Below are 15,400 nucleotides of genomic sequence, written 5' to 3'. Positions count from 1 at the left end.
TGTGTAGGGGTTCTCTCCACCAACCACACAATTCTCTAGCAGCCATTACAATTCCGACACCATCTACCTGGAGATGGTATCAAAAGGAGCTTGTTATGAATAATCAAAGGCATCCCTATCATTCAGGAAATCCCAAGGGTTTTAGGAGCTCTGTGACAAGAACTGGGGACAAAGACCAAGTACGTTTCTTCTTAGACCACAGTGATATAAAAAAATCAAGTAGTAATGGTGTGGCAGGCCAGGCCTCACTAATGCAGGCCTCCATAACAACTGTTTCCATGCTGACTGAGTGGTTAAATGTGAAAAGCCAAAAGAGCCAGTGTCCTTATACGAGGGCTGGAATGTCACAAAAGCCTACCAAGTTTTGCCTAGGCCTTTCCTGGGCCTTGAAGTATGACAAGATGGCAAAGGAATTCTTAACAGAACCTGCTTAGGATTAAACAAGTTTTACTAGGGGTCTGAAGAAACTCCCCAGGCCTCCACAGACAAGTTTACTGGGGGTCTGAAGGAACTCCCCAAACCTCCATGATTTAGCAGGAGACATGATAAGGGTAATCATCCCAGCACCTGGACCCATTTAGATTAAGTAAATTTACTGAGGCTCCAGAGGAAAGGCTTCAGGACTCAGATCTTAGTTATAGATTAGAAGAAGTTAATCACTTATGTCTTTAGATGAATGCACACTTACACGTAGACATACAGCATACACTTACACATAGACATACAGCTTGGAAGATACACACTTACACATAGACATACAGCTTGGAAGATACACACTTACACATAGAAGTACAGCTTGGAAGATACACACTTACACATAGACGTACAGCTTGGAAGATACACACTTACACATAGACGTACAGCTTGGAAGATACACACTTACACATAGACGTACAGCTTGGAAGATACACACTTACACATAGACGTACAGCTTGGAAGATACACACTTACACATAGACGTACAGCTTGGAAGATACACACTTACACATAGACATACAGCTTGGAAGATATATAAGCTCTGGAAAACTTTGTAATTTTGAGTTGGTCTGGTGATAATTTCCAGGCCTTCTCCCTGTAACCAGTTCTCTCCCAGTTCATCTGAATTTTGTTATTGGGCCTTGAGAATAAGCAGCCCGACTCTCGATTTGGTCTGAGAACAATGGGACAGGTGGAAAGAAGATAGGGCAACAACTGTAAAGATGGTGTGCGAGTGAGGGGAATTTGGAAATAACAGTAGCTGAGGCCCAGCCAACGATGGAGTGCTTCTCCTGCCAGGCCTGTCTCTGGAACCGGCTAATGTGGGGCCGCTCATGTCAGTACAGCCATCTGTCTCTTGCTATGCCAATCCCTGATCCCAGCCTCTTAGCCAATCCTCTTCTGCCCACCACCTTCCATAAGGACCCAGAGGATGCACTTCAAAGTTCTGGGTCTCTTGGCTGTGAACACCCAACCCTCCTTTTAAATATCCTCCAGTTGATTCTTGCCGGGCATGGTGGCTCATGCCTATAATCCCAGCACTTTGGGAGGCCGAGGCAGGCAGATCACTTGAGGTCAGGAGTTCAAGACCAGCCTGGTCAACATAGTGAAACCCCATCTCTACTAAAAATACAAAAATCAGCTGGGTGTGGTGGCATGCGCCTGTAATCCCAGCTACTCCAGAGGCTGAGGCAGGAGAATCACTTGAACCTAGGAGGCAGAGGTTGCAGTGAGCCAAGATCATGCCATTGCACTCCAGCCTGGGCCTGGGTGACAGAGTGAGACTCTGTCTAAAAAATAAATGAATAAATAAATAAATATCCTCTAGTTGATTCTCAACGTGTGTTTTGGTTTTGGTTCCTGGCCAGTTGTAAAGTTCCTTGTGGGTAAGAGTCATATCTTCATTCTCGTCCCAGACACGGAGCTCAGCAAGATCCCAACAGGAGATCCCAACAGGAAGGGTGTGGAGATATGTGTCATCCCTGGGGCAAGGGCCATAACTACTAGTCACCTAGTTAATTTCAAATCAAATTAATGACCTGTTGTTAATGACTTCTCTGTTTCTGTGAGAGGCACTGACAAGTAATACAGGGCTTAGGTATCTAAAAACCATTAATTTGCTTCCTCTGTGTCTCCTAAGAGAGTCTCCGAGAGATAATCATTATGAAAGTCTTGCCCTCCAAATCCAAGTAAGAGGTGGTATTATTCCCACCATGAGGAGACACACAGAGAAGACACTTGGGTCCTGGATCTCCATCTTTCCATGCCCCATCCTATCACTCTAGATCTAGTAAGTAAAATTAGACTGATGTAGTGTGTGTGTTGCGGGCAGAGGAGATAGGTGTCATTTAATTTTCATGACTAAAACACAGAAATTTTGAACTTGAGGGCAGAATAATGTTCTCTAAATTAAACAGAACAGGAATGCTGAACGGTGAACAGCCTCACGGAACTCCAGGAATAGCAGGGACAGGCTGTTCTGTGCTGATGGTTCCTGAACCAGTGTTTTTAACACCCAGCGTCGTTAACTTTGCATCTTAGTCAAGGCTGAGGTACTCTCAGCAGCCCTTAAAGCATTACCTCCCCAAGAAATCACTCTTAAGTACTGTAGGTTTAAAAAAAGAAAATCGCAGGTACCACAAATTGCACTTAGCAACTACCCAACCATATTATTTCCTTCCTGTCTAATATAATTTTTGTTTTCCTGTATAAAGGACTTATGCTATTTTGAAAAATTATCCTCCCTTCTAAATTAACCTGGCTTTTTATTTGTTTTTAGCAATCAAACAAGCTAAGAACGAGAATGAGGTGGTCCTTCTAACTAGCTTCTAAGTAACTAGATGTAAAGATTTTCCTCCATAACCTTCATTTAAAATGGCAAATTGTTCTGTTAGGAGGTAGACGGCTGTGGAGAGTGGGGGAGAGCAGGGTGGGAAGTCGTATTCTGAGAGGTAAACCAGGCAGTTTGTCCCCTTGAAGGGGTGGCCTGCCTCTCCACACCTGTGGGTGTTTCTCGTTAGGTGGAACGAGAGACTTGAGAAAAGAAATAAGACACAGAGACAAAGTATAGAGAAAGAAAAGCGGGGCCCAGGGGACCGGCGCTCAGCTTACAGAGGACCCACGCCGGCACCGGCCTCTGAGTTCCCTTAGTATTTATAATTATCTTTACCATCTTAAAGATAAGGGAGTGGCAGGACAATAGGATCGTTTTTAGGGAGGAAATTAGCAGTAAGACATAAGAACAAGGATCTGTGACGTGAATAAGTTTAAAGGAAAATCCTGTGCCTTGAGATAAACCTTTTAGCAACTTTGTTTCATCCTAGCACATGGGGATAAACCTTGGACAATACCTAGCTTTTCTAGGAACAAAGTCACACCCTGCACTCCCAAAATCCATTAAACCTTGAGTTACCACAGCACATGTCTCTTGCAAAGGACAAGGTTGGGGGTAGGGTCACAGATTAACAGCATCACAAATACAGAACAAAATGGAGTCTCTTATGTCTACTTCTTTCTATATAGACACAGTAACAGGCTGATCTCTTTCTTTTCCCCACATCCCCTGGACAAGGCTCATCTCTGAATGAAACCACATGCCATCTCCTCCTGGCCTAGCACTTCTTAGTCATTCTTTCATCCATTGATGCAACAAATAATTGTCATGTAGGAAGGGGGAAATCATTGAACAAGTCTGGCAAGAGCCTCGCCCTCAGGGGCTTACAGTCTAGCGGAAGTTACAACGAATAAACTAGATGACTCCATTAATTCATTCATCCCACAAATAGCTATTGATTTTTTTCATTTTTCAATAAATAATCATTTAGCCGTGACTATATGAGACACTGAGAATTATTTTTGAGCAAGACCGGCAAGATTCTTGCCTTCAAGTATTCAGTTCGATTGGGAATTATAACAAATAAATTAACAAGATGACGTCAGAGGGGTAAGTGCTATAGAAAATGCAACATGATATTGTGATGAAGCACAGCAACGAGGTGAGAAACGGTGACGAGGGAAGTCTCTCCGGGAGGCACATCTCAACTCAGATGCATCCTATGCACCTAGGGCAAGGTGTGCCCGGCCAGGAAGCTTTTCCACCCGACCCCTGGCACCGTGCTTCCGGACTTTACCCCTCGTTGGGGTATTATTCATGGGCATGTCTGATGTTAGCTTCTCCGCGTCCCGCCTTATTTATCCCCTCCGAGGGCTGCAAGCTCCTGGAGGGCAGGTGGGACGGGCACAGCTGGTCGGCTGGCTGGCTGGTGGATTTGGGACAACAGCCGGGGCTGACCCAGGAGGTGGCAGGAACTCTTCTATGGGGCACCAGGAAATTCTGCACAAGTGACCACCACAAGGAACATCCATGTCAGCAGGCTGACCGCATGCGTCCACACGCCTCGAAATGCCAGGCGAGGATATGCTGGGCCAGAAGAACAAGGAAGGCCAGGCGGGCGCCCAGGCACCTCCTGGACCTGACCCAACTCTGCCCAGAGGTCAAGGCTCCCGCCCCACCCGCCGCGCCTGCGCAGCACAGCGCCCGCGCCGGCCCCCGAAGCTGCCGTCTGCGGCACTGCGCCGGCGCCATGCGCCGGCGCTAAGGGGTGGGGTTTCCTTGCGCTGCGCGCAAGGCTGGGGCAAAACCCGGGCCGGGATAGGGCGTAGGGCCGCGCGTCGGGACGTCCCTCGCGTCGGGCCCGACAGCGCCTGCGCACTGCGCCGCCGGCTGGAGTGCTGGGGGCGGGGCAGGGGCCGGTGTAGCCTCTGTGCCTCGTTGTCCCCTGGCGCTACCCGGACATCGCTCAGGGTGCCGGCATCATGAAGATCTGGACTTCGGAGCACGTCTTTGAGTAAGTTTGGGGAGCGGGGGCGGCTCCGTGGAGGGCGGGCACGCTGGCCCTGGAGTCGAGGCGAGGCAGAGGCGGCCCGCAGGAGGCTTCTAGGCGTCGGGCCTAGCAAGGGGAGCGAACCCAGAAGTCTGCGGGCCCTGGCGACATGGAGGGCAGGCCAAGGTCACGACCCCGAGGCTCCCTAGCCGAGGGGACGGCTCCGACCTCCAGACCCAGGCAGACCTGCGACCGGGAGGGTGACGGGGGCCACTTCCAGGCTGTCCTCTACCATGAGGTAGCCTCGGGCCGGCGGCCTCCTGAGGTCCTGGGGGCGTCGCGGAGCACGAGGCCCTTGACAGCACTCAGGGTTGCCACATCCCGCCCTGCGAAACCCCTTTGGGACGTGGACCCGAGGATCCCAAAAGGGAGGTGTTGGTTTTCTCCAGAGTGTACTTTCCCTGGCCGCCTTTTGGGTGGAGTTTCTACCTCCGAATGTGAATTTCGGGTGAACTCTGGCCACCAGGATGTGAAACCTTTTCACAACTCGTTCATCTACGCAGCAGAGCCTTGGATTTGGAATTCAAGGTCTAGCTCTGGCTGCAATAAGCGTGTGACCCTGGGTTACCCATTTTTATCTGAGAGATGGAAAAGTCGTCAGGGTCGTCAGGGACCACCCGTGTTAGATCCCTTTGAGGCCACGTTCAGGAACATCTTTTTGGATAATGTGAAATGTTTACTAACGAAAATAGGCCTTGAACCAGTTGGATGTGGAGAGTTAAATTCTCTTCCAGGTCCCTGATTCCATTTACAAAACAGCCACAAATTTAAGCAGCGAAATCCCTTTTTTCCCGAGTTACTTGCTCTGTTCCGCTGATCTTAATGTCGTTGCCACACCGTTTTAATTAGTATAACCTTGTAAATAAATATACTACAAAGCCATTTATCTTTTTAAAAGTGTCTCTGAAGGCATCTGTTAGTTTTTATTTCTTTTTTGAGGCAGAGTCTCTCTCTGTTGCCCAGGCTGGAGTGCAGTGGCGTGATCTTGGCTCACTGCAACCTCCGTCTCCAGTGTTCAAACGATTCTCCTGCCTTGGCCTCCCAAGTAGCTGGGATTACAGGCTCCCACCACCACGTCCGGCTAATTTTTGTATTTTTAGTAGAGATGGAGTTTCACCATGTTCATCAGGTTGGTCTCGAACTCCTGACCTCAAGTGATCCACCCGCCTCGGCCTCCCAAAGTGCCGGGATTACAGGTGTGGGCCACTGTGCCCAGCCTCTGAAGGCAACTTTTAACACGTTGTCAGCATTTGTACTTAGTGGGACACATCCTAGGGCCTGCTGTATCCTGCAAAGTATAGAATATTGGAATCAGAAGGAAGCTTTCTTTTCTCCCTGCTGTTTACAGTCTTTCTGGGAGGAAAAAGACCCAAGATTTGTAGTCATTGAGATGTTCATTAACCTGGTCACATTCATCACTAATCCATTTCAGCTCTGAGGATGTTTAATTTCAGTCCTCTTCTAGGTTTGCATGCTTCAGAAGTTCTTGGCACTGAGTATCCCTAGAACTTTCTTCTCCCATATCTTCCCTAACTTTTCTTCCTGGCTCATCCTTCCCTGTACACTCTTTCTGCCTTTGTCTTCAGTACTTCCTGTCTTTTCCCATTCAGTGTAAATGTTCAGTAAGATTCTGTTGGCCTTCCTGTGTTGGATTTCACCTGTGGTATTTTTTTTTTTTTTCTTTTTGTCACAGCCTTTTTTTTTTGTCCTGGGAGAAGCAGCCCTGATCCGTGCTTTCTCCCCACATAATCTGAGCTGTTTGGTCAAAGTCCCAAATGATAGGTATACATTTATGGCACCCAGGGTCTGTACTTTGAGCTCCAGCCTCTCTCGAGCTTCGCTTTTCATTTTCAGGTGCCTGTTAGGCATCGCTACCCTCCTGTCCCACAGGCCCTTCAAACTCAACCTATCTGAAATTGAAGTCATCATCTCCCCTCACAAATCTGAGTGTTGTTTCTGATCTTTAGGATGTTACTCTCTAACAATATCTAAGTCATCATTCTACATCTTTTTTTTTTTTTTTTTTTTGAGAGGGAGTCTCGCTCAGTCGCCCAGGCTGGAGTGCAGAGGCGCGATCTCAGCTCACTGCAAGCTCCGCCTCTGGGTTCACGCCATTCTCCTGCCTCACCCTCCCAAGTAGCTGGGACTACAGGCGCCCGCCACCACGCCCGGCTAATTTTTTGCATTTTTAGTAGAGATGGGGTTTCACTGTGTTAGTCAGGATGGTCTCAATCTCCTAACCTTGTGATCTGCCCACCTTGGCTCCCAAAGTGCTGGGATTACAGGCGTGAGCCACCATGCCCGGCCATCATTCTACATCTTATCTGTCTTTGATTTTCCAACACTTTTCTTCTGAGGCCTGTAGTTGGTATCCAAGTGAAGTCATTCATTGATTCCTTCAACATACAGAGATGCCCAGTATGTGTCAGGCACTGTTCTTTGGATTGATTACATTTTAATAAGTAAATCAAGACATCGATGCTGCCCCAGTGGAGTTGATAATGTCCTCACCTCGTTTCAAAGGTGAAGAAGTTGGACAGGTCAGTGAGCCATAGCCAGGTCCTGATTGTACTTTGGTGTGGTCTTTGAATGTCTTCCATTGTGAGATCTTTCCCACGTAATTATGTTAATACAGCTCAGATTAATTGCTGGAACATTCCTAATCATAGTAAGTATTGTTTGTAATGTTTGAACTGGTTATGGTTCATAAAGCAATCTTGAGCCAAGCTAAGTCAACATCAGCGGTTTCAAGTTGGTTCAGAAAGGAGAGATGGACTAAATTACAAATAATGCATAACCACCCTGAAGTCATGCGATTATTAATTTTTTAGAGAGGGTTGGAGGAAGAGATAAGGGCATGGAAGCCAGTTAACCATGGTATATGACTGGATGGAGACCTGGGGAGGGTTCATCTGATTTTCATTTTAGAGAGTTGCCTTGGTAAGAAACAGAGTGCTTGGCCTATGTGCTTCTATTTGTGGGGACTCTTCAGATTGATGAAGCAACGCTGCTTATATACCTGCATTGATTGCTGGATAAGGCTGGAGACTAAAGACAGAATGAGGTTCATTGGTACAATATTGTAGAGAAAAGAAGATTATAATGAAAACATTAAAAATGATGTCGGCCGGGCGCGGTGGCTCAAGCCTGTAATCCCAGCACTTTGGGAGGCCGAGACGGGCGGATCACGAGGTCAGGAGATCGAGACCATCCTGGCTAACACGGTGAAACCCCGTCTCTATTAAGAAATACAAAAAAAAAAAACTAGCCGGGCGAGGTGGCGGGCGCCTGTAGTCCCAGCTACTCGGGAGGCTGAGGCCGGAGAATGGCGTGAACCCGGGAGGCAGAGCTTGCAGTGAGCTGAGATCCGGCCACTGCACTCCAGCCTGGGTGACAGAGCGAGACTCCGTCTCAAAAAAAAAAAAAAAAAAAAAAAAAATGATGTCACTGGTTATCCAGGGTTCTGGGAAATCAATGGAGTTGAGATTTTCCTTTTGTTGACAAGATATAGTTGTCAGTCTGAGTTCTCTAAAAAGTTGGAATAATGTCTACTTGTTTCACTTTTAGAAAAATAGAAAGTAATGCTGTGTGGCTTATCAGTCATTGCAGCTTGAAACATCATCCCCAGATCTTGTCTTTTTCCTTTAAATGAAGATGAGAGCACAGATAAGTAGTATAGAAGGCATTAGAATCAGACTGCAGGTGGACTAAATCACCTTTAATACTGATCGTACTTAATAAGGGGTCCTTTTGAAAATGATATTTTTTTAGCCAGGCGTGGCGGTGGGCGCCTGTAGTCCCAGCTACTCGGGAGGCTGAGGCAGGAGAAAATGACATTTTTTGTACAAGTGTCTTATTCACAGAAGTTGTGACGTGAACAAAGGTGCGTCACATTTTGAATCACCCAAACACGTGCTTTTTCAAGAAAATAAAGATCCTGCAAGTTATCAAGTGATGTGATATTATCACTTCAATACTAGGTGATAAGCAAACGCTTATTATATTAAAAGAGACTATTAGAAAATAGTATATTAGGAGTGTGCCTTAAGGACATTGAGTGACCTTTTCAAAACAGAAATCAGAATCACTCCTTTGAGAAAAACAATAGATAAAGATTGACTGGAGAAGCCACTGTTATTTATTACATTAAAATGAAGGGAAAGTTCAATAATGAAATCAATGCTTTGGATCTTTTTGTGATCCCTGTAAGAATTTATAGTGCTCATACATTCTTTTACTTTTTTTTACTTCCTTATAAACTGATAGAATTGGGGTCAGAAAAAATAATAAATGGCATAATCATACTTTTGGCTATTTGTTTCAGAACATAATTTTTAAATACATTTTCATGAATCACTGGTTCTTCCTAGAAACAATTTACATGTGAAAGTGGATAATGATAGGCAGGAAAGATGGTTTGAGAAACTATACCGTAATGCTTTGTAGGCTGCTTTGATCTTTATAGATAGGAGTTTTATTACATAGCCTGTATTGTGGAAAAATACTGAAGCCTGTTAAAAATGTAGATCAGGTTCCCATAATCATCAGTGTTTCAGAAGGTAATTTTTCCTAGATAAACTCATTAAACTTACGTTGGAATGAATGATTTGATAGATTATAAAAATTGTTTAACTCATATGCATATTTTTAAATGTTTGATTGTTTTGTTTTGTTTTTTGGTTCACATCGGCAGCCACCCATGGGAAACTGTTACAACAGCTGCAATGCAGAAATACCCAAACCCTATGAACCCAAGTGTGGTTGGAGTTGATGTGTTGGACAGACATATAGATCCCTCTGGAAAGTTGCACAGCCACAGACTTCTCAGCACAGAGTGGGGACTGCCTTCCATTGTGAAGTCTGTAAGTGTGTCTTTATTCCTGGAGAAATGTGACTGCTGTTGAGAAGTTTTCTAAACCGCATTATACTTTCAAATAGGTTGTGGGAGCCTATTCTGAATGTCATTTTTTTGCATCCGTTCAAGTTGTATTATAATAAACTTGAATTATGAGTGTATAATGAATTGGAAATATTATTACAGTCTTCATGAAGGCACCCGATAAAATTTTCTTAAGGAAGCCAGCTAATGCTGTGTAATCTGAAAGGAGTTATATTCTGCTTTTTCTGCTTTTGCCAGCAACTTGAGACCAATACTAAGATTTGGCAGTAATGGTCTGGTCATAATTGTTAGGTGACAGTTCTGTGGTCAGTGGTGGGTTATGTACCTTAAGGAGTATGTTCTCGGACTTGTTATTGCCACATTTGTTCCAAGGTCTGGAATTCCTTCCTGTGCATTTAGAAAATTCTATTCCCTTAAGAATGAACAGGCTTTAGTGAGCAGATTTTACCAGGAAGAAACTAGAATGCCAGTTTACCATAATGTGAGAAAACTGGTGTAATAAGTGGATCCAGGTTTCTTTAGAGGGTCTCTTTATGGAGAGTAGGTTCACCAAGAAAACTAAAGTACACGTTTTCAATAGGAATGTACTTACTGCCTCCTTTATGCAAACCATAGTGCAGACACAGAAATGAGCAGAGTTGGGGGTGGGCTTAGGGTCATAGCACAGGGAGTGACAGTGGACACTGATGTGTGATCCTCCATCGTGAGAAAGCTGTTTTTCTGTCTGAAGAATGAAGCTGAGGTGCCCCCTCCCTTGGGCTGTTCTAGGACGATGCTGATAGATGCCTTTGAGTTCTCCTTTTTCTAGCTGCCATGTTGCCCCAAACCTGATTTCCTTATTTCAGCCTCAGCGCTCCACTGTCGCACTGCGGCAGATTCAGGGTGGTGCCTCACGTTGCAGACATTCTCAGTGGGCTGGTTTCTAATTGCCCCTGGGAAAAATTTTTGTGTCTGGCAGTCTCCTCTCATCCATGATATGTGAGTAGGCCTCCTTTCTGACCTTTGTTTCCTCTCGTTTTTAGGAAGCAGATTTTTGGTTCAAAATATTGTAATACATTTTTTCCTTCAAGTAAAATATTGGTACACTTGGTAAGAAATTCTTCCTCCTCTGATTCCTAATTCTGAATGTTTTACTTAGCTTATTGGTGCAGCAAGAACGAAAACATATGTGCAAGAACATTCTGTAGTTGATCCTGTAGAGAAAACAATGGAACTTAAATCTACTAATGTAAGTCTTGGCTTCCTTTTGTTTCATTTCTAACTATCTGGCTGAGTTCTTTGTCTCTCTCCTAGTTGCCATAGAAGTGAGTGCATGTTCATGGTGTGGTTCAGAGAATCCCTGCTTATGTGCTGGCCTGACTTGGCCCTGGGTGTCGCTTCCAAACTTCCTGCTCTCATGATCCTGCCTATCTCTAAGGGGATGGCACTCAATAAAATGAGTTTGGGATTATGTGTATTATCATTATTATACTTTATTTCCTCAACTTTACTTTTTAAATAAAAAGTAGACAGTGAATAGTTTATGCAATAATAGCAGCGGTTTGTTTGTTGTTTTATATGTTTAGTAAGATTTTGGTTTGTGTGTTGATTTTGGCAACATTTTGAATCTTCAGTTCCAAAATGATTTGACCTTTTTTTTTTTTTTTTCATTCTGTAGATTTCATTTACAAACATGGTTTCAGTAGATGAGAGACTTATATACAAACCACATCCTCAGGATCCAGACAAGTGAGTAAAAAATATTTTAACAAATGTATTGTAAAGGGTGTTTAAGTTTTTTTAATCAAGTTTTTTGAAAATGAAAGCTGGATCATCTGAATCTGTATGAATATGTTTTGTTCCAGAACCGTTTTGACTCAAGAAGCCATAATCACTGTGAAAGGCGTTAGCCTCAGCAGTTACCTTGAAGGACTGATGGCAAGTACGATATCCTCAAACGCTAGTAAAGTAAGTGAGGCTGCTTCTTGGTTATTATCCCTGGTTCGTTTCGTAGGAATGGAATGGGGTGCTGACTGCACATGTGTCCTTGTAAGCCAACCCTTGCCAGTTCTACCATAGGAAACTGCAGCACGTTGGACAGTTACTTACCAAGGCTCTGGGTTCACATCCAAGCTCTAACTTTTAGCCTTTTAACTTTGGGCAATTAAGTTAACCTTTCTATGCCTCAATTTCCTGTTTTTGAAGTGGAGATTACCCATTTTACAGGGTTTGCATGGAGTAAATGAGATAACATATGGAAAGTGTGTAGCCTGGGGCCCAGCACTCAGGAAGTACTCAATGATGTGTAGCTGTGTGTCTTTTAAAGCACTGTTTCTCAACCTTTTTCACTATTGTCTCCCCCCAGCTCGTTTGAGACATATTTTCCCTAATTGCCACCTCCATTAAGTTATGTAACATATACATATGTGTGGACTTTATACATAAAAGAGGGAAATTTTTTCCATCCCCCCCAAGAACCAATTTTTGTTTATTGAGAATGCATGATCTAAAACAGTAAGTTTAGAGAAAGATGCCTAATGCACTGTTGCATAACACATGGTTAATGTAGTTATCAGGAGATACTCATGGATGCCTTCTCTGTGCCATGCAGAGTGCTAGGCTAGACAGGGGATACAGCAGGGAGCAAAATAAATGTGGTCCCTGCCCTCGTGGAACTAAGAGGCAGGTGAAATTAATCACACAGCATTTCATTAGGAAAGAAAAGGTACAGAAAGGTATGAGAGTGCTTAATGAGTGTTCAGTAACTGATGTTTCTGCTGAGCGCCAAATGGGGGCAGGTGGATTGCGAGCGGTATGCCAAGAAAAGTGTTCTAGGTGGAGGAGCTGCGTGTGCAAAGGCCCTGGAACAGGAAGTGGGGAGTGCTCTTTCTGTTTTTCAAGGAACTGCATAGAACACTAGGAGAGAAGGGGTGAGGAGGGAGTTGAGGACCAGATCCCTTGTACAGGATTTTGGTTTACAATATAAAGAAAAGGGATTTGACCTTCTTGTCCCCCTGAAAAGGGGACCACTATAATCATGAAACAAATAAGACATTCTGTCATTGTAGATTCATTTGAGAACATCTTTTGCATACAAAATAAAAGTCAGTTTATGGATCAAGCCAGTTGCTCAAGGCATTTGATGTTTGCTAAATAACATTAGAAAAGAAAAAGCCAGGACAAAAATGATCTGTCATCCTGAGATTGAGTTAAACTTGTCATACTCCTTGTTACTTCCTGGTGTGTCATTAGTTCGATATATGCCTTTGCTCTCACTCAGTAACAATAAATGTATTGGATTTTTGTTTAAGGGCCGAGAAGCAATGGAATGGGTAATACATAAATTAAATGCTGAGATTGAAGAACTGACAGCCTCAGCAAGAGGAACCATAAGGACTCCAATGGCAGCAGCAGCGTTTGCAGAGAAGTGATCATGACAGTTGGTAGACAACATCGGGTACTCCAGGTCTCTCCAAGCTGACTATATATTTATTTGTTATTTAAAAAATACAACTATATTTTGGGGTTTTGTTTTTTGTTTTTTTATAAGTAGGTATAAGGCTATGTGACTTGATCTAAACAGATGCAGGGCCTCTAAATAAAAGGGATCATCTGAAATTAATGTTGTTTGAAATTACTATCTTGATTTTGAGGGTTCCAATATTTCTGTGAAAACTGAACAAGAACTTCTTGGAAACTGGTATTGATATTCAATCTCCTTAAGGTAGAATTTTCAAGCTTTTCATACATTGGAACTCCACCTGACTTTGGACCAACCCCAGAACAGAGCAGAGCCACCTCCTATAGACACCCATTGCCCTGCTGCTGTACACTTCAACAGCTTGCACAAGGGAGCTCACTTAAAAGGAGAAATTGTGTAGTTGTAAAATATTTTTTGTGTAAAATACCTTACTCTGCTATAAACCACCATTAAAAACCAGTGTTTTGATTTGGTACTTAAATATTTTTGTAGTGAAAAATTATCACTGAAGTAACATGACTCCAACAAAAGTATGGTTTCATTATAAAAGAGTACTGTATTGATTTGCCAAAGTTTTGTGACTTAGTAAAGGTATTAACTTCCTTGGATTTGTACTTTGTGATTTAGTATGCTGTGTCGTGGGCTGGTTATGTTAACCGAAAAAAATAAAGTAATTACCTGAGTTTTGCAGCGCTCTAACTTAAACAGAAGAACAGCTGTTCACATCTTTTAGCATTTCACATTTGCCTAACTTAAAAATTGCCATGTGTCAAAATCATGGTTTTGTAATTGCTAAGGCATATGTCAGGTTATTTGAATATAATTACTTTTTGAAGTAATTGTGACCACAAAACATCTTTTTTACATGAAGGAGCTGTACATCATTTCAAATTACTCAAATGATGTCTTGCTCTGAGGCATAAACCCCAGGTACTTAGTGTTTTTAATAATATGGTGCCACTGCAGGATTTGGGGGTGGTGGGGAAGAACAAGGATGATGGTAGGGGGAGGCTTGGCCTGAAACTAACCACTACGTGAATTGCACTGCAGGTTTTACTTATGGGAATTCCTTATTTGGGATGTCAGGAGGGCAGCTGCAAACTGAAAAACAATCTAGTAAATGTACTTTGTTTTATATATTGTAGCAGGCAATTAACCACTAAATAATAGCTTTGACATTTGCAATTGTTGCATAGAGTATTTTTGTTAGAAGATGATTAGCTCTTGCCTTTATTTTACAGTGCTTAGTGTGATAAACTTCTAGTCATGTTTTCTATCAAAGAGACCAGTTAATATATGTACATAAACCACAGAAATAGTATAACAAACTATTTTTAAATTATCGTTTTCCTACTTAAACATTGTTTAGCTTAAGACTTCTTAGGACATTTGTAAAAGCAGGTTAAATTTAATAAGGTTTCTGGTTGTTTTTTTTGTAACCAGAGATAGTTTTTACAAGTGAAATAACATTTCAGCTAAATAAAATATCGCTAAATAATTGATACTTGATGAAAATCTGCTTTGTATAATTTCTGCAAATTATCCTTGTTCTGAAAAAGGTGTAATGACCTAATGATAGAGATTTTTAAATCCTTATCCTTTGATTTTTTTTAAACTCTGACCTAATGATAAAACTCTATAAATTTTCATTTTCCAGTGCAGTTAAACATAAATGCACAACAAGCAAATGAATTTAAGAGAACTAAACTGGAATAAGTGTTCATAAATGAAACCCTTGGACTATTTAATACTAAAGTTGATATGTGGATTAAGAAAAACTTTTGTTAATAAAAACTTTCTTTTAAGTGATGTTTTTCCTGATTATAATTTCTTTTTAGTAATTAAAGGTGAAGGGCAAAGGCTTCTTTTCTTTATGACAGAAACACTTTAATTCCTAGACTGTGAGCCTTCACTGCATTGGGTTAGAGCTTCTATCACAGGCACTGAGATGAGCATTTTCCCGGCCCCGTGGCAGCTCCCCTGTGCCTCCAGTGAGTTTTCCACACATTTTTCTTCCCATCCATTACGGGCAACAGTGGCAACTATTGCCTTACCCTCCCTCATGTCGCACATCGGAAGCAGGTCCTAGAACTACAGAAAACGCCAGTCTCCACTGGGTTTCCAGGGTTTAGTGTCACTCCGAGAAAGGGGGTGCCCTAAGAGCCTTTCTAAATCTCAGCT

General features: G+C 43.0%; 1 protein-coding gene across 1 annotated transcript; it reads left to right on the top strand.

Moving 5' to 3' along the window:
* Nucleotides 1–4,701: 4,701 nt before the first annotated feature.
* On the top strand, nucleotides 4,702–15,028 carry PRELID3B (PRELI domain containing 3B). The gene is made up of 6 exons (XM_045363228.1): nucleotides 4,702–4,823; nucleotides 9,553–9,721; nucleotides 10,898–10,987; nucleotides 11,417–11,487; nucleotides 11,604–11,706; nucleotides 13,050–15,028. Exons 1-6 carry the CDS (start codon nucleotides 4,792–4,794, stop codon nucleotides 13,167–13,169), a joined length of 585 nt encoding a protein of 194 aa, XP_045219163.1. The 5' UTR covers nucleotides 4,702–4,791; the 3' UTR covers nucleotides 13,170–15,028.
* The last annotated feature ends 372 nt before the right edge of the window (nucleotides 15,029–15,400 follow it).

Source organism: Macaca fascicularis, chromosome 10 (genome assembly GCF_037993035.2).
Source record: "Macaca fascicularis isolate 582-1 chromosome 10, T2T-MFA8v1.1".
Lineage (NCBI taxonomy): Eukaryota > Metazoa > Chordata > Mammalia > Primates > Cercopithecidae > Macaca > Macaca fascicularis.
The sequence above is the reverse complement of the archived record's forward strand: the minus strand, read 5'-3'. Positions and strand labels throughout refer to the sequence as shown.

What these genes read in the sequence shown, in the direction of transcription:
- PRELID3B (XM_045363228.1), top strand. Translation starts at nt 4,792, where the DNA reads ATGAAGATCTGGACTTCGGAGCACGTCTTTGA. An exon ending in TGCCTTCCATTGTGAAGTCT is followed by an intron (nt 9,722 to 10,897) that starts GTAAGTGTGTCT and finishes TGTTTTACTTAG; the next exon opens with CTTATTGGTGCAGCAAGAAC. An exon ending in TATCCTCAAACGCTAGTAAA is followed by an intron (nt 11,707 to 13,049) that starts GTAAGTGAGGCT and finishes TTTTTGTTTAAG; the next exon opens with GGCCGAGAAGCAATGGAATG.